We start from the raw sequence: 20,299 nt of genomic DNA on the forward strand, positions 1-20,299 counted from the left end.
AAATGTAAATGCTGAATTAAGACTGTTCTTTTGCTTATTATTTTATTTAAATTGTCAGACAGCTAAAACATTTCACAAAATGTGTTAAATCAGCTGCACAAAGGGATTGGTGTGGTTAAAATCTTATAAATTGATAAATATGAAGATTTTTTACATTTATCATTATAATTATCGATATCGACCGATATGAAAAAAATTATCGTTATAATTTTTTTGCCATATCGCCCAGCTCTAATATGATTGTTATTGAGTGTCTAACACTATATATTCACACAGATATCAGAGAAAGTTCAAGACAGAAAGAGACTAAGAGTGTATCACCACCCTGGCCAGGCTGAGAGAGATGATCATGATGAGCAGGTGAGTGTTAGCAGAGTGTTAATGATAGTGTCAGTGACCGCTCCTACAGGAGACACACACTTTATTATGATGCACCACTGCTAGCGCAGTGACCGCTCCTACAGGAGACACACACCTTAATATTATGCACCACTGCTAGCGCAGTGACCACTCCTTCGGCAGATGCACACCTTATTACGCACCACTGTTAGCGCAGTGACCACTCCTACAGGAGACACACACCTTATTACGCACCACTGTTAGCGCAGTGACCACTCCTTCGGCTGATGCACACCTTATTACGCACCACTGTTAGCGCAGTGACCACTCCTTCGGCTGATGCACACCTTATTACGCACCACTGTTAGCGCAGTGACCACTCCTTCGGCAGATGCACACCTTATTACGCACCACTGTTAGCGACAGTGACCACTCCTTCGGCTGATGCACACCTTATTACGCACCACTGTTAGCGCAGTGACCACTCCTTCGGCTGATGCACACCTTATTACGCACCACTGTTAGCGCAGTGACCACTCCTTCGGCAGATGCACACCTTATTACGCACCACTGTTAGCGCAGTGACCACTCCTTCGGCTGATGCACACCTTATTACGCACCACTGTTAGCGCAGTGACCACTCCTTCGGCTGATGCACACCTTATTACGCACCACTGCTAGCGCAGTGACCACTCCTTCGGCTGATGCACACCTTATTACGCACCACTGTTAGCGCAGTGACCACTCCTTCGGCTGATGCACACTTTATTACGCACCACTGTTAGCGCAGTGACCACTCCTTCGGCAGATGCACACCTTATTACGCACCACTGCTAGCGCAGTGACGGCTCCTACAGGAGACACACACCTTAATATTATGCACCACTGTTAGCGCAGTGACCACTCCTTCGGCAGATGCACACCTTATTACGCACCACTGCTAGCGTGGTGACCACTCCTTCGGCAGATGCACACCTTATTACGCACCACTGCTAGCGCAGTGACCGCTCCTACAGGAGATGCACACCTTAATATTATGCACCACTGCTAGCGCAGTGACCACTCCTTCGGCTGATGCACACCTTATTACGCACCACTGTTAGCGCAGTGACCGCTCCTACAGGAGACGCACACCTTAATATTATGCACCACTGTTAGCGCAGTGACCACTCCTTTGGCTGATGCACACCTTATTACGCACCACTGTTAGCGCAGTGACCACTCCTTCGGCAGATGCACACCTTATTACGCACCACTGTTAGCGCAGTGACCACTCCTTCGGCTGATGCACACCTTATTACGCACCACTGTTAGCGCAGTGACCGCTCCTACAGGAGACACACACCTTAATATTATGCACCACTGTTAGCGCAGTGACCACTCCTTCGGCTGATGCACACCTTATTACGCACCATTGTTAGCGCAGTGACCACTCCTTCGGCTGATGCACACCTTATTACGCACCACTGTTAGCGCAGTGACCACTCCTTCGGCTGATGCACACCTTATTACGCACCACTGTTAGCGCAGTGACCACTCCTTCGGCAGATGCACACCTTATTACGCACCACTGCTAGCGCATTGACCACTCCTTCGGCAGATGCACACCTTATTACGCACCACTGTTAGCACAGTGACCACTCCCACGGGAGATGCACTGCTAGTGCAGTAACAGCTCCCACTGCAGACGCACTGCTAGTGCAGTGACAGCTCCCACTGAAGATGCACTGCGTGCAGTGACAGATCCCACACCTTATTATGCACCACTGCTAGTGCAGTGACAGCTCCCACTGGAGACGCACTGCTAGTGCAGTAACAGCTCCCACTGCAGACGCACTGCTAGTGCAGTGACAGCTCCCACTGGAGACGCACTGCGAGTGCAGTGACAGCTCCCACTGGAGACGCACTGCGAGTGCAGTGACAGCTCCCACTGGAGACGCACTGCGAGTGCAGTGACAGCTCCCACTGGAGACGCACTGCGAGTGCAGTGACAGCTCCCACTGGAGACGCACTGCGAGTGCAGTGACAGCTCCCACTGGAGACGCACTGCGAGTGCAGTGACAGCTCCCACTGCAGACGCACTGCGAGTGCAGTGACAGCTCCCACTGGAGACGCACTGCGAGTGCAGTGACAGTTCCCACTGCTAGTGCAGTGACAGCTCCCACTGGAGACGCACTGCTAGTGCAGTAGCAGCTCCCACTGGAGACGCACACCATTATAATGCACCACTGCAAGTACAGCGACCGCACCCACCAGAGACGCAATCATTATTGATATAGAAATCATATCACAACACTGCAGATTACTGCCTCAACAGTGGCGGCTCCTTCTGGAGTACACATTTACATTTCATCACTGCCAAGCATTAACAGCTCCCAAGGAGTCACATCTGCATCACTGCACCCACCGGAGCCATTTTTCACTCTTTCCCAATGCGGTACAGCACCCCTCCAAATTTTCAAGGCTAGCATTTTGGGAGAGACCATGATATCTGTCTGGTTGCTGTCCTTCTATAAATTGCATCTTTGGGGAGCATTCTGAAGCCGGGCTAGACACTGCGCTCGGACCCTAACTCTCTCTATCCTGATAAGGGAAATAACACGAGTTAGGGTGTCTTCCCGAGCGCTCTCCCCGGACAGCACACCAAATATGCATATTCTATTTAGTCAAATATCTGTCAGTGTGAACTCGTGAACTGAGTGTTTGATAAGTAATGGACACAATATGATTGTTATTGAGTGTCTAACACTATATATTCATACAGATATCAGAGAAAGTTCAAGACAGAAAGAAACTGAGAGCATCACCACCCTGGCCAGGCTGAGAGAGATGATCATGATGAGCAGGTAACAGATTAACTCTATGGGCCCTATCATACTCCCATACTTTCTGTTTTGCACCACGTTGTTTAAATAGTAAATCCATGTGCGCTACTTTGTGGACTCATGGGTGTTCTGGTCCAAAATAGAGGTGTGTTAAGGTGTATTGTTGGCACATTGCTGAAGGTTGTTTTCAATCATTTGGTTCTGGTGACGCACAAAATTTAGATGGAGGGCAGGAACTAAAAACTGAATGGGAGTCATAGAGGAAGTGTATTTTGTGATTTATACCATATTTCAAAAGAAGATATAAATAGAAAATAAGCACATATGTTGGGCATGATCCTTATATCATGAAGAGGGCCGAGTTTTGTACTCAACTAAAATATGTTTGCCTGTCATCGAGGCAGTAGTAGCACTATATAAGCTATTATATCACAGAAAAAATAAATACTTTAATTAATTAACTGTCATAGTAATTGTTGCTGTGGGAAGACTACTGTAGTAATAAACTAATTATTTAAGAGGCTTCTCTTCTCTACGCTATAATCATACACGATCACAATGCAGCAGTATTACAGTTTATTAGTTTACTATGCTACAGTATTTGGTAGAATTCATTACCTTCGCTAGCATTCATTGTTCAATAAGAGTTCTACACATTATACACTTTACTATGTGGTTCAAAAACATCTTTTATTATAAATTACTATAGTTTTTCCCATGTGGATCTTCCAGACATCACAAAATAACAGATGAAAGCAGACAAAAGCGTGGACGCATAGTCTACATTATTATTTATTTATTTTTGTAAGGAGGTAAAGTGCTCCACAATAATAATCATCTAGTTTTGTCCAGTGAACTTACCATTAACAAACATTCACCGCTTCTGCGCATATAGACCTTAAGTAACAGGTGTTTATTCTGCAAACGCCAGTAAAGACTTGGATTAATGCAAAACAAGCCAGAGATTTCATTACAGCGATTAACATGGCAGAGTACGTTATTTATCTTTTCTTTGATATTGTATAAGTGTGCTGGTGTTTGTATCTGATTTTATATAACACATTAATATATTTATACACACAGCTAGGCCTGTATATAATCTTTATTGGTGCTGTTACGAATTATAGCGTTCAAAAAAAGTTTGTACACATAGATGTGTTGAGTAAATGTTATCACACGCCACCCTTTTTACATTTCTTGAACTTTTACCACTTTATGAGCAAAACCTTTTGAAGTCTATAAAGCTGTTCGGCATTTCTTTATATTAGCCACTTTAAACTATTAGAAACAACATAAAACAAATATTTTAATGTTCTGGTAGCGAATCTATGAAGAACCACTTCCTGCCCTCCATCTGAGTCACGTGTTCAGCAATGACGTCATGTGGAAAACAACCTATTTTGAGAACCTGAAACAGACTGCGCAATAAACCTAGGGCTGTGACGGTGACGATTTTTTACTACCGGGGTGGGAAATCACCAACAACTGCCGGTGGTGGGGGGGGGGGGGTAATAACAAGTTATTAAATAGGCTAACTAGATAAATAAAATCACAAGTAGCCTAATAGCCTAATTTTTTATTATTATTATTTTTTTTACAAATGCCAACCGGACAATTTCACGAAAAAAACCCCACTTATGATAGCATAACATACATTTTATTTTTACATTTAAAATTATAATAAAAGTTGTGCCTATTGAGTTGCGTGTTATCCATGCCTAACCAATTTTCACGGTAATAACAGAACTTTTTTTCGTTGAGGTCGCAGCCCTTTCTGTTGAGCGGGTGAAGGCAATGACCAATCATAAAGGTGTAAGACCTCAATTGACAGCGCTCAAAAAGCAAGCGGGATAATATTTACATTAGTTTATTTGCTATAAATGCTCATGCTGTCTTCTGTGCATGTACTGGAGTTTTGTTTGATACATTCAGAAAGAGTGTTTTCTTGAGCAGATCAAATTAAGGGTACAGTTCATATATCTGACTGCTGTATTTAAGAACAAAACTGTATTACAAATCAAATATAAATATTAATATATTTATAGATTTTAATAAAAAAAAATCTTGTGTTGTGAAGAAAAAATCTAATTATGTATGGAAAGCATCGTCAATGCACCGAGACATCGAATTGAACCAAATCAATGGCATGATATCATAACAGAACTGAACCTAGGACCAGTGTAGGTTCACATCCCTAGTATCTTGCTTCATTATTCCGCCGCCATTATTTCTCGGAAAGCAGGTTTCTCTACACCGCGAAGCGGCGCATTCTCAACTATCAAATATGTATGTATGTATATATATATATATATATATATATATATATATATATGCAATCAAGCTCATAAACACATAAACAGAAAAAAGGGATCTGAATATGTAGTTATTCAGATAATTAATGACCTTTTTCTATACAGATATAACTTGTGATAATCTGATGTTTATTTTCTTGTGTTACAGAGTTATCTAGAAGGCAGAAATGTAGACGTGAGCATGACGAGCATATTATTCCAACTTGGATGGTTTGCAGTTTTGATTATATACAGCTTAGACTTTCAGGCTTATAGAGTTCAGTAATTAATAAGTCAGTTTTTAGTTTATATATCACAAGCTGTCTCTTTTCTTTACCCAGAAAGCCCTGACTCCCACACAGACCAAAGAAAACAGAACGTCTAAGACTGGTAATGGAAATGGTAAGATTGTTAGCTATGTTATTCAGATAATTGATGAACTTTTTCTATACAGATTAGGGATGTCCCCGGTCCGGTATTTTTGCCCTCGAGTCAGAGTCCTTTGATTTCGAGTATCTACCGAAACCTGATCCGATACTTCAATAATAATGGAATAACTTTAAGGTTACAGTTACATTTTAGGTTACCTTATTAACTAATTTAAAGTCTCTAGGATGTACACTTTATCCTCATGCTGGTTGATCTCAACTCTTCAGCATTTTGAGTTATTTTGTTGTCACACTCCAACTAATTGATAATGCCATTAATTGACAACAAATGTCTATCAATGATTATCAATTAAGGCTGTGATGGTAACGGATTTTCTGTTATCGCGGTGTTGAAGCAAGAAATCATGCGGTATGTCGGTTACCCGCACACACACACATATATATATATATATATATAAAAATAAAATCGCTCCACTGAAAATAAGCAGTTTTAACGCTGTAATTTCTATATCCCAGTCCCTTTATCAACATTTTTAATACAAGTCATTATTTTAAAGATTATGACTTGAGAATATGATTTTACCTCAGCGCTGCACTTTTGTCCTTCTCCCTCGTGCTGAGTTCAGGTGACGGAGTGTTGTGAAGTAGTTAAACTCTCCTCAGTTTAATTTACAGTGTCAAACTGGCACAGGAATATCAGTATGTTAATATAGGCTTTGCTAAAATGCTGGTCAAATGTAGGTCTTTTTTTACAGAAGCTATACAGAAGCGCGAGCTGTGACCACGGTGATGAGGCAACAATCGCATATATGTTGACTTATTTAAAGTAGGCTATATGCTATAATAATTGTGTGTAAAGACTTATTTTTAAAAATGTAGCCAATATATCACAGGGGTTTGTGTAGCAGCAATTACAGTGGAGCATAATCCTTTTTTCCAGAGGAGCGAAACAAACACTGCACAGTTGTGTTTCAATTCATATATTTTTTACAATTAACGCATTTCGTTTTGTACAATTTATATCTTAGTTTTTGTCGGTCAGTAATCTATAAAATAAACAATAATAACTAATAGACTTTGAGGTGAAGCGATGTGCCTCAGGGCCTATCTACTGAAAGGGTTACCTACAACCTTAACGTCCCTGCTATGTAGCGCATATATAGCCTATATATACTCCATTGTAGGTAACCCTTTCAATAGATAGACCTCATCAATGACATATAAAGCATGGACATTTAAAGGATAAGTTATGCTTTGCGCTGTGAGATGCGTCCATGACTTTACACATTCAAGTAATAATCAAGTGTGCGCAGGTTATGTACCTTATGGAGTCACTCTCTTAATATTGGATATTTAAGAAGCAGAAAACGCTGTTATGAAACAAACTCTCTTATATCTGCTGGTGCTGCTGCTATTAATAATACGCAGATCTCGGTTATGCTGGTGCAGCCGTTAATACACGGTTCAGGTAATCAAAAAGCCAGCTCTCCTACATGATGTTTAATTATGGGTGGGTCGCAGGTGGAGAAGTTCAATCATTGGTTATGCAGACCACTTTGCCTAAAATATCAGAAAGTTCAAACTCTGATTAAACTAAAGCGAAACTGACCGATCAATGGATGTTTGTCATAAAGAGTGATAATATAGGCTGCTATTTTATTTTTGATACAGTTAACAAAGATTCAATATTCCAAACTGAATATTTCACTTTTATTTTATTTATATTACGATTGTATTTAACAGACCAGTTTGTGTTTTAGCCGCGGCATATAGCGGACCCTGAGGCACATCGCTTCACCTCAAAGTTTATTAGTTATTCTTGTTTATTTTATAAATAACTGACCGACAAAAACTAAGATACAAATTGTACAAAACAAAATTCGTTCAAAGAATATTTTTCTTCCAACAAAAATATCTGAATTGTATATTCTTGTGCGTCCCCATCCGCTACACAACTGTGTAGTGTTTGTTTCGCTCCACGGGAAAAAAGGATTTAATTATGCTCCATTCTAATTGCTGCTACACAAACCACTGTGATATATTAGCTACATATTTTTATAAATGTCTTTACACAAAATTATTATATAGCCTATAGCCTACTTTAAAGGGCACATAGTTTACCTCTTTTTTTATGATTTAATATTAATATTATGGCTCTTCTGAATGTGCCAGTTTAGGTTCAGTTCAAAACACAATTCAGATTGTTTTATTATAATGTGTTAAAAAGTGTCATGTTGGGGGCGTGTCCACAGCTCGCTGATTTATGGGTGTGTTGCTTCACATGTAAATTAGTTTCGGCTTCCCGCCCAACGTAACAAGGGGGCGGGGCCATGAGCTCACCCGCTCTGTGTTTGCAACAGAGGCAGACTGAGAGGAGAGGATCAGCATTCAGTCGTACATGTACAACTCTGACACAGACCAAGCAGAGAGTACAAAATCATTTGTGTCTTTGTACAGTTTTACAGCCAACTGTGTGCTAGTTTCAAGTGCCGAGCTTGTACACCGAGACTATTAACCACGCACACTGAATTAACTTTGACTGAGGCACCGGATGCGCCGCTCGAAGCCGCGACACGGCACACCAGACACTCTCTGTGGTGCGGCAGAGACATGAAGTGTCCCGAATCGTCGCGCCACGCATTTTTGAATTCTAAACATAGGTTTCTGCAGCGGTCCGCGGCACCCAGCCGTCGACTTGAGTGTACCCTGATAGAAACCGATGTTTAGAATTGTAAAACGCATGCTAGTTAAGATCACAGGGAGCTTCTGGGATCGTGAGAAATGCAAACGGCTGAAGTATAAGGTAGACTCAATGAGAAGTACACATGTTTGCAAACCTACCTAAAGATACAAGCAATAATTCCGATTAGAGCGATAATGTGGAGAATATTGATCTTGTGTTGAGCCCAATGAGCCTTGCATCTAAAAATAGAGCTAGCGTGTTCCTTTAGTGATATCGCTTCCACTCACGCTGAAAATGGCGGACGTGAATCAACAAACTGAGGATATGATGACACGCCTGTCAATCAATTTTGGTGGGTGGGGGGACCGCTCCAATGTAAAGTTGCAGTCGGTTGAACACCGCTCCAATTGGTCCACCATTTTTTATGTGTTAAATTGAAAAAAAAGCACTGGGTGTGTTTATATCACCCCAATATGACGGTCTATACACCATACATGCACATATGGCTGTCTAAACAGCTTTGAAAGTAGATTTTTTACCATAGGTGCCCTTTAAATAAGTCAAAATATATGCGATTGTTGCCTCATCACCGTGGTCGCAGCATGCGCGTCTGTTTATAGCTGTAAAAAAAGACCTACATTTGACCAGCATTTTAGCAAAGCCTATACTAATATACTGATATTCCTGTGCCAGTTTGAGAGTTTAACTACTTCACAACACTCCGTCACCTGAACTCAGCGCGAGGGAGAAGGAGAAAAGTGCAGCGCTGAGGTAAATCATATTCTCAGGTTATAATCTTTAAAATAATGACTTGTATTAAACATGTTGATAAAGGGATTGGGATATAGAAATTACAGTGGTGCGTTAAAATGCTTATTTTCTGTGGAGCGATTGATTTGAGTTAGTAGGCCTGCTTTATTAAAATAAGCTTAAAATAAAAACAGCCTATGTTGGTTTTAAAAAGGATTCAGTGTTTTCGTTTTGTAATCTAAATTTGTAATTTAGGTGTAAAATACTCAGGGCAGGCCTTTTATTCCTTTTATTTAGTTTATTCAGTTTTTCTATACAATCCTAAAAGATTCACAAGCAAAAATAAATACTAAACTAAATGGGCGGTGATGACGGTAATAGCCACATCACCGCGGTTGACATCTCATTATGGCGGTAAGGCGGTGATGCGGTTATCGTCACACCCCTATTATCAATTTTATGGATTAGTTTTAGGATCCCTATTATTTAGACTTTTTGTGATGTGTACTACATCAATATTTAAAATATATGCTCATAAAGCAAAAACATGAACCCTCATAGAAATTGAAATGATTGTCTCTCTGTCATCTTTACTACACTCAGTCATATAATTTTATGATTTTATTGTTATTATCCCTCCAGCAAAGTCATACTTACTTAATATACATGTTTACTTATGACTGATGGAATCATGTGCTTTTCTGATTCTTTTCTGTAGGTTCTTCCAGGCAGAACGAACATTCCCTGGAGTGATGCTGAAAAAAAGTGGTTTGGCGACAGCAAGGGACCTGCATAACACTAATGAAAGTTCCAGGGAAAGACAAATGTTTAAAGTGCCTACAGAAAGAACCAGTGCTTCAACCAGGGCTGGAGAGATGTCAGAAATCATGTTCACAATGTAATCTAATCACAAAAAGAAACTGATTGATAAATTTCTGTTCTTAAAGAAGTAAAGTAACCTTTAACTATCCTCTCTCCCTCATAAATTCATCCTGATTTTCTGACTCTTTATTCTGCACAACAAACAGAACTTTACGCTTTTCTTCCTTTAGTTTTGCCATCCAGATGTGTACTTTTAGAGCTGACTATGTTGTTAGATGTTGGGCTTGTGAACCTGTTTTTGACAGGTATTCTGTGTCGATTTTTTTATTAAATAAAATATTTCTGTTATAAATAAATTACCATCTTCTCTGATTTCTAATTTTGGAGCTTGTATTGTGGTGCTTGTCAAATAACCGGTTTTGTTTCTCTACTTTTTATCTAAGTGGGTATTTCACTGAACTGCTAAAACTAAAATAAACCTGTGACCAAGACCATGTCTGAGATTAGAGTGGTTTTTTATCATCAGCGTAAACTTTAACTGCAGTTTTTTTTGTCTTGTTTTCTGTGATTTGTAAACTCTTCAGTTGTGTAACTGCTCAAACTCACAGTGCGGCTCATATCACAGATTTTAATTCAGCTGCTATTCTTTATCATAATATAAGCCGGTTAGAGAATTTAATAAAAATGTTGTTTTGAAAGTACCCTGAAGATATCAACAGATTAACAAACTAATATTGGGTAACACTTTATTTTAAGGTGTCCTTGTTACAAATGTTACATGTACGCCAACCATAATCCTAACTATATAGTAAGTGCATGTAGTTAATTACTATTACTTGGTATTTAAATGTATAATAATGCTGTAACAAGGACACCTTAAAATAAAGTGTAACCAAATATTGTTTTTAAACAATTATGAGTTATTTATCATCTATACTGTCATTCAACATGCATTAAAAGCAATATCTACTGTAAAAAAATAAATATGAAAACATGCAACAGTAAACAGCTGACAAATCTCTGGAAAAAAAAAAATAACAAGTATTATTATTATTAGCCTGCTTTATAAGGTGTTTCGCATGGAGCAAGTGTCATCATGACTGACTGACTTTAGTCAACGCGACTAAAGAATCATCGTTTAGTGAATCATCATTTAGTGAATCATCAGTTTGCAGTGAGTCGATACTCCTGAAGTGCTGCGGCGCGCATGGATTCGTCATTTGCTCTCTTACTCAGTTTACGCAGCAGTTCAGATGAACGCGAGATGGACAGACATCATTCCTCCATGATGAATGAATTACAGTTAACCCGCAGCTCACGTGCGTTCTGTAGAGAAAGATCTGTGTGGATGGAATCAACCTCGATCCGTTTCATCACTCATTATAGTAAGTTCATTTCTTAAATCAACCAAATGTTGTCAGGGTTCGTGTTTATGGACACACAAAAATAGAAATGAGTGTCAATGACCATGACCGACCTAATGAAATGGCCATTGTGTGATATAGCAGAGTTTCCTTAGTCGAGACTATATTATCCAATCATATGAAATCAGCAGGCTATTAGCAAAATATATCCGCATTTTGAACCGTTTGAGTAATTAAAATGATAATCAAACTAATTATTCAGTGATTAAAAGTGTTATTTGGACTAAAATCAGCATCTCTGATCACTTTTAATAAGCGCTACCCATAACCGCAAAACTGAAATCTGCCTAGTAACAGTGCGGTCCTCGCAACCCCTCTCCCGACCTCACCATTTCTGTGAACATGGTGTTTTTACAGATTTAAAGTCATTTCCTGGTTGTCTGCTCCCCTCTAGTGGCACTACTATTTTTTTTATTTTCCTAGCATTAACAGAAAGGGGGGTCCTCACAACATGCTGCTGGGTCATGGCCCTCACAAGTATAGCAAAACACGTATGCGTGTGTGTGTGTGTGTGTGCGTGTGTGTGTGTGTGTGCATGTGTGTGTGTGAGAGAGAGAGAGAGAGATCCAGCACCTGTGAACCGTCTGTTCACCGCAGAACCTCCATCTCCAGCATTCATGATCTCAGTGATGATTAACTATCTTGATTCCTCAATCTGATCATCTGCTGAACACACACACACACACACACCTGTACACCACCTGTCCGGCCAGCAGTGTTATGGAGCTAGATTTGTTTCTTTATTATTTAATCAAAAATATTTACTTTTAAGGAAAAATTAAGCACATAGTAATTAAAAAATAAAAGATTGCAAATAAAAAAACATTTCATTCAAAAAAATATGTCAGTGATAATAAAATGTTTTGCATCGCAAAAATAAACTATGCAGTAAGCACAATTTTCATTGCACACTCATTAATTTTGCTCTCTGTTCTGCTGTCATTTATTGCACATCTAGAATCTTTGCTTGCGAATTGAAAGGTTTTGCTTGCATGTTGAAAAGTTTTGAACCACTGTATGCTAGAGTAATTTTTGTGTCTTTATTATTCAAATAAACATATTTAGTATTAGACCAAAACTAAGTACATTGTAATTAAAAAATAAAGATTAAAAGAAAAAAAAAACATTTAATTAAAAAAGTCATTGGTTAAAAAAAATCTGCATTGCAAAAAATAAACTATTGCCATTTTATTCAGTTACCAGTAGGGTTTTTATTCATTTTGCTTTCTGTTGGGTCAGATTTTTTTGCGGATCTTAAATTTTTGCTTGCGAGTTGAAAAGTTTTGAACTCTTCAGCGCAGGGGGCGGTATCTTCCCTCTGGGATGAGAGGCCTTTTTCTATTGGTCAAACTGGATTGACGTCACAGGTTGACCACGCCCACTACATGTTCGCGCGATTGGACTCCTAACAGTTAGATGAGCGAGCGATGGCGAGCAACAGGTCTACTTCGAGGTAAGTTAACAAAAACTGTATAACTTGTATATTATTATCCACATGTCCCATCGGATAACATAAGGACTGCTATTATTAGCTCGGAGTACTTCGTAATATGATGAATACTCTCGATTAATTTACATTTGCTGTCGGCCCTTCAGTAGTGCACAGCTGCAATAGGCAACGGAATATACAACGCTGTATGTCATTTTGGAAAATATACATTAATGTACCGTCACTGTAAAAACAGGCTTTGCTTATGTCTGTATGATGTCTGTAGATGAGGCCAGGTGTACCTTAACTTCCGGTCGGAAACTTTTGTAGTGAATTATCAAGGTTCACAAAACGAAGCATTCTTTTACCTGTAATGTTAGACATGTAAGAATAATATATAGATAAAGTTTCACATTTTTTAATTAAATATCTTGTTTAATTATGTAATACATAGTCTATGCTTTATATAAAATATTCTAACACGTTTTTTTCTTTTTGTGTTTACTGATTACTGTTTAAAAACCTTATTTTTCATAATTAAATTTATGTTAAATCTTCACTATTCCAAGCATGATGACATTCAAATAAGATTTATGCTGATGCTTATTTGCTTTACTTCTGTTACTGTAGTAACGTTAGGTGATATTTTCTATTCAGACAATCAAAATATTTAAGGATCAAATCTGAAATTATCTCAAATGCAGATATAACGTAAAATCCATGTTTCCAAATCCAAATTAGATCTATTGACCACAGAATTTGTTCTCTTTTTTATTGTATATACATAATCTCTGAAACTGAACATTTGATAAAGTACTGTAAGAAAATAAATATATATATTTTTAAATAAACATTTTTTGTTCAGCCAAATTTGAAGTTAAAGAAATGGCAATATTTTGTCTACAACTTACCAGTAAAAATTATACCCAGTCTTCCAGTGATAATAGGTTCAGTCAGGGTTGTACCATGCAGTCTGTGCTAAAGTAGATCATTCAATTTTACTTAATTTAATTTCTTTTCAAAAGATTACCTTTTGAAAAATCTTTTGTTTTTGTGAAGGAACATGATTTCATATCACATAATCAGGAAGAAACCATTATTTTGTAGAACAACATACCAGAAAATATTTTGAATTAATTTCAAGTCCATATCACCTATTCCTTCACATTTGATGCAATGCTATGCAATTCTTCTGAATGCCATGAATGTTACCTTTTCAAGTAATTTTGTTAATAGCTATATTGTTTATCTTTACAGATCTCTTCAGTGGGAGATTTGCGTAGGTCCACTGATAGACTGGGGCAAGTTATTGATCGGCAGCCCATTGATGTTGAATATCTGCAGTTGGTTTGCAGTCAAGAGCTACTGTTTCTTCGAACAGGAGCATCATATTTAGAAATTCCACAGTGCGTGGTGGATGCTTATGGACACTTATCTGAGGTCATCTCTAGCTACCTCTCACAGAGTTTTGTCCCTCCACTTTTAGAAAATGTAGCTGTGGCTGAAAGTTTTGGAAGTGTGGGGCATCCCAAGTTAAGCATACAAAGAGAAACACTTCAAGATTTGCTCAGCATGCACTTACCACTGGCCTCTTTGGCTAAAGTGCATGGTATTTCAAGATCTACCTTATACAGGCGAATGAAGGAGGAAAATCTGTCAGTAAGGAACAGCTATTCAGATATTTCAGAGGAATAAGGAAGAATGCCTCATATATTTATAATTTCTGAGAGACACAGCGTCAGTGGCCGTCAGCCTGTCATTAAGCAGAGCAAAGAGGGTTGATGTTGTCCATCCACAAGATGGCGACAGAGACCTCATAATAAGCCCTTAGAGGAGAGGAAACCCAGTGTAAATTTCATACTACAGCTGATCAAATCATTATAAAACTGGTAAGTGACTTTCTGAGTATCAACTTGTGATTGGTGTCTATGTGGAGAAGAGACAAGGGAGCAGGAACAGAGAAGTACTCCAGCACCATCTACACGTTGCATAGACATCTTTACTTGTCTCCATGTAACTCTGTGTCCCATTGCTTGTAGAGATCCCTTTACAAGCCTATATCCAGCATGAGGCATTCTTCCTTTTATAGATCTAACCTTCTGATCAAGCTCATGATCTGAAATATCTGAATAGCTGTTCCTTACTGACAGATTTTCCTCCTTCATTCGCCTGTATAAGGTAGATCTTGAAATACCATGCACTTTAGCCAAAGAGGCCAGTGGTAAGTGCATGCTGAGCAAATCTTGAAGTGTTTCTCTTTGTATGCTTAACTTGGGATGCCCCACACTTCCAAAACTTTCAGCCACAGCTACATTTTCTAAAAGTGGAGGGACAAAACTCTGTGAGAGGTAGCTAGAGATGACCTCAGATAAGTGTCCATAAGCATCCACCACGCACTGTGGAATTTCTAAATATGATGCTCCTGTTCGAAGAAACAGTAGCTCTTGACTGCAAACCAACTGCAGATATTCAACATCAATGGGCTGCCGATCAATAACTTGCCCCAGTCTATCAGTGGACCTACGCAAAATCTCCCACTGAAGAGATCTGTAAAGATAAACAATATAGCTATTAACAAAATTACTTGAAAAGGTAACATTCATGGCATTCAGAAGAATTGCATAGCATTGCATCAAATGTGAAGGAATAGGTGATATGGACTTGAAATTAATTCAAAATATTTTCTGGTATGTTGTTCTACAAAATAATGGTTTCTTCCTGATTATGTGATATGAAATCATGTTCCTTCACAAAAACAAAAGATTTTTCAAAAGGTAATCTTTTGAAAAGAAATTAAATTAAGTAAAATTGAATGATCTACTTTAGCACAGACTGCATGGTACAACCCTGACTGAACCTATTATCACTGGAAGACTGGGTATAATTTTTACTGGTAAGTTGTAGACAAAATATTGCCATTTCTTTAACTTCAAATTTGGCTGAACAAAAAATGTTTATTTAAAAATATATATATTTTATTTTCTTACAGTACTTTATCAAATGTTCAGTTTCAGAGATTATGTATATACAATAAAAAAAGAGAACAAATTCTGTGGTCAATAGATCTAATTTGGATTTGGAAACATGGATTTTACGTTATATCTGCATTTGAGATAATTTCAGATTTGATCCTTAAATATTTTGATTGTCTGAATAGAAAATATCACCTAACGTTACTACAGTAACAGAAGTAAAGCAAATAAGCATCAGCATAAATCTTATTTGAATGTCATCATGCTTGGAATAGTGAAGATTTAACATAAATTTAATTATGAAAAATAAGGTTTTTAAACAGTAATCAGTAAACACAAAAAGAAAAAAACGTGTTAGAATATTTTATATAAAGCATAGACTATGTATTACATAATTAAACAAGATATTTAATTAAAAAATGTGAAACTTTATCTATATATTATTCTTACATGTCTAACATTACAGGTAAAAGAATGCTTCGTTTTGTGAACCTTGATAATTCACTACAAAAGTTTCCGACCGGAAGTTAAGGTACACCTGGCCTTCATCTACAGACATCATACAGACATAAGCAAAGCCTGTTTTTACAGTGACGGTACATTAATGTATATTTTCCAAAATGACATACAGCGTTGTATATTCCGTTGCCTATTGCAGCTGTGCACTACTGAAGGCCGACAGCAAATGTAAATTAATCGAGAGTATTCATCTATATTACGAAGTACTCCGAGCTAATAATAGCAGTCCTTATGTTATCCGATGGGACATGTGGATAATAATATACAAGTTATACAGTTTTTGTTAACTTACCTCGAAGTAGACCTGTTGCTCGCCATCGCTCGCTCATCTAACTGTTAGGAGTCCAATCGCGCGAACATGTAGTGGGCGTGGTCAACCTGTGACGTCAATCCAGTTTGACCAATAGAAAAAGGCCTCTCATCCCAGAGGGAAGATACCGCCCCCTGCGCTGAAGAGTTCAAAACTTTTCAACTCGCAAGCAAAAATTTAAGATCCGCAAAAAAATCTGACCCAACAGAAAGCAAAATGAATAAAAACCCTACTGGTAACTGAATAAAATGGCAATAGTTTATTTTTTTGCAATGCAGATTTTTTTTAACCAATGACATTTTTTTAATTAATGTTTTTTTTTCTTTAATCTTTTATTTTTTAATTACAATGTACTTAGTTTTGGTCTAATACTAAATATGTTTGTTTGAATAATAAAGACACAAAAATTACTCTAGCATACAGTGGTTCAAAACTTTTCAACATGCAAGCAAAACATTTCAATTCGCAAGCAAAGATTCTAGATGTGCAATAAATGACAGCAGAACAGAGAGCAAAATTAATGAGTGTGCAATGAAAATTGTGCTTACTGCATAGTTTATTTTTTGCGATGCAAAACATTTTATTATCACTGACATATTTTTTTTGAATGAAATGTTTTTTTATTTGCAATCTTTTATTTTTTAATTACTATGTGCTTAATTTTTCCTTAAAAGTAAATATTTTTGATTAAATAATAAAGAAACAAATCTAGCTCCATACAGTGTGATTTGCTACTGTACACTAGCACATTCAGATAAGCCAACTGTAGGAAACTCTGTTATATACACCTAACAAATACTGTCTCCTGAGAGAACCCTTCATTCAGACAACTGATTCTAAAAGCTGCATCTCAACCAGCACCCTAGCTCCCAAGGTCGCCCGTACACAAATTTGTGCACCATTAAGGGCACTGATGAGCTTGGTTTACTACACATTGGGACAGTAGCATGAGAGTGTCCTCATTGTACATCATCAGAACTGGAGTTCATAAACAACAGCAGAACTAATCACTCATACATTAATTCAAGTATGTTTTAAGAGTCTTTATGACTGAATCACTGAATCATTGACTCAATTCGTTCAGAAAATGATTCATTCACTAGGGAAACAGCACAGGGTTGCATCCCATCTTTAAAATCTATGGAAATGTTTCATTGCAAAATAGAAATGATGCTTCTTTATCCAGAAACCCCCAAGTGCACCATGTGTCGTGCTTCTGTGCGGAGACACAGTATTTCTGATTCTCATCTGTAGCCAAAACACAAAAGACAAGCAGGACAATTTAACTCAAGCTAGAAATGAACAGCGAGCAGCAGTAATCACAGACATCTTCTGTCTCTTCCGTCAATCTGGCAACTGATCTCTGTGTCTGCTTTAGATGTATTATTTGTGGAATTATCAGTGGTTTATAACTCATAATTTAATGTTTATGTGCTCAGGGTGGCCACAGATCATAACTCCGACAACACCACAGAGATCCTGCGCGAGTGGCTGGTGAACGTGCAGAACTTCTATCATTATGTGGAGTGGAGACCTCAGGACGAGCCCAGGTCAGTCTCTTACTCACAGACAGAACGAAGACTTCAGATGGGAAAATAGACAAATAAAATCACAGCAGTAAATGACAGTGACAACTCTACTGTTTAAGTCAGAATTATTATTATTATATTTTCTTCTTTAAATATTTTCTAAATTATGTTTAACAGAGCAAGGAAAGTTTCACAGTATTTCCTATAATATTTTTTTCTTCTGAAGTCTTATTTGTTTTAATTCAGCTAGAATAAAAGCAGTTTTTAATTGTTTTTAAACCCATCAATATTATTAGCCCCTTCAGCAATATTAGTTTTGGATTGTCTCCAGAACAAACCACTGTTATACAATGACTTGCCTAATTACCCTAACTTTACCCTAATTAACCTAGTTAAGCCTTTAAATGTGACTTTAAGCTGAATACTAGTGTCTTGAAGAATATCTAGTCTAATATTATGTGCCGTCATCATGACAAAGAGAAAAGAAATCAGTTATGGCCCGTTTTCACTGAATGGTGCGGTACGCTTTTATGGCCGTTTCCACTGTCAAAAGGCGTACCCTTTCGAAAGGGTACCAAACAGAGATACGTCATTCGCTTACCCCTCAAGCCAGAATGAAAACAAAGGAACCGCCATGTTTGAAATACACAGCGAGAGCTTACAGCAGAATGATATACACATATAATAACGAGCCATGGTCGATCCGGGCTCAAACAAACCTTGTCGTCGTCTTGATGAACAGCCACAAAGGCATGGAGTAGAGCAGATTTACCCTGTGCCCCGTAGTTTTTTTTACGAGGCAGTCTGAAGCTCGAGCGGTTTCGCTTTCTTGCTAGCGCTCACGCGCGTCTAACATTATATCTGAAATAACAAACTTCTTGAGCTGATGATAATAACCTGCGCTTGATTATTGACGTGCTTTTGAAACCCGATCCTGTCAGACACTGACAAACGCGAGAGTGAAGCGTGAAGAAACAAAGGAGAAGCCGGAAAAAAAGGAGCACATTATTATTCAGCAAACATGAACAAAATGCCTTGTTTAACTATTACCTTCACCTTTTGGACTATTATATACTCAGAATGATGGAATTACTGTCGAACAGAGGCTACATGTGCTGCTGAAGATTACAGACACAGATGAGTCTATATATTGAGGCTATATTTTGTGTTGTTTTTGAACCTAAATAAGGACTAAATGTCTGCTGTGTGTAGTTCTTCTGTAGTTGGTAACATATCGGAGACTGTAAGGGGCTGTATGTGTTCATATATGTTCATTTATTTAGTTATTTAATATAATTACAGACGTTACAGTAGGCTATTTCGTCATTGATCTGCAGTTATAATCAACTCATGTCCATTGAAAAGTTTTTATGTGTATGAAGCATCTGTGTTGTGAGAAGAGCTTCTCATATGATATGCGAGCGACCCGTACAGCTTCACTGTAGACATTTCCTCGAGCGAGAATGACGTCGACTGAAACTTTGTCATACACCACGCCACCAAAAGGGTACCCTTGGTAGTGGAAACGCAAGCCTGATAAAGGTGACCCATACCAAACCGAACCGTACCGTACCAGTCAGTGGAAACGAGCCATTATTAGAAATGAGTTATTAAAACTATTATGTTTAGAAATGTGTTAAAAAAAAGTGAAATTGGAGAAAATAATACACAGGAGGGCTAATAATTCTGACTTCAACTGTGTATTAAACAGAAAAACATTTAAACATGCTTTTCCTGTGGGTTTTTCAGTATGTATGAGGGTGAAAGCGGCCCGAAGCACTGGACGAATCTGCGATACGAGCACGTGATGAAGCTCCGGCAGGCGGCTCTGGAGACGGCACGCGAGATGTGGGCCGACTATTTTCATGGTACAGCATCTAAAATCATCTATATGTTATTATCCTTCATTAAAGTCAGTGGCCAGCAGTAATATTGACCATAATCTGACAGCAGCGATCTTTCCATCCACCTGTTTTTACAGATTGTTGTTGTTTTTAAAGGCTGATTCTTATTGACC

The 20,299-nt window shown here is 38.2% G+C and overlaps 1 protein-coding gene and 2 long non-coding RNA genes across 3 annotated transcripts in view; all 3 read left to right on the forward strand.

Annotated features, from left to right (window-relative positions):
• The window catches only part of colgalt1b (collagen beta(1-O)galactosyltransferase 1b), a 47,481-nt gene that overhangs the window by 15,937 nt on the left and 11,245 nt on the right, over window positions 1-20,299 (forward strand). The window contains exons 2-3 of the mRNA XM_056455121.1: window positions 18,193-18,303; window positions 20,032-20,155. Coding sequence (XP_056311096.1) covers window positions 18,193-18,303; window positions 20,032-20,155 — 235 coding nt within the window. The remainder of the gene's footprint in view (window positions 1-18,192; window positions 18,304-20,031; window positions 20,156-20,299) is intronic.
• On the forward strand, window positions 283-5,665 carry LOC130222615 (uncharacterized). The gene is made up of 3 exons (XR_008836523.1): window positions 283-360; window positions 3,104-3,185; window positions 5,625-5,665. It is a non-coding gene; the product is annotated as an uncharacterized LOC130222615 (long non-coding RNA).
• LOC130222609 (uncharacterized) lies at window positions 5,665-10,122 on the forward strand. The gene is made up of 3 exons (XR_008836520.1): window positions 5,665-5,686; window positions 5,797-5,857; window positions 9,996-10,122. It is a non-coding gene; the product is annotated as an uncharacterized LOC130222609 (long non-coding RNA).

This window comes from Danio aesculapii, chromosome 1, assembly GCF_903798145.1.
Source record: "Danio aesculapii chromosome 1, fDanAes4.1, whole genome shotgun sequence".
In the NCBI taxonomy this organism is placed as follows: Eukaryota; Metazoa; Chordata; class Actinopteri; order Cypriniformes; family Danionidae; genus Danio; species Danio aesculapii.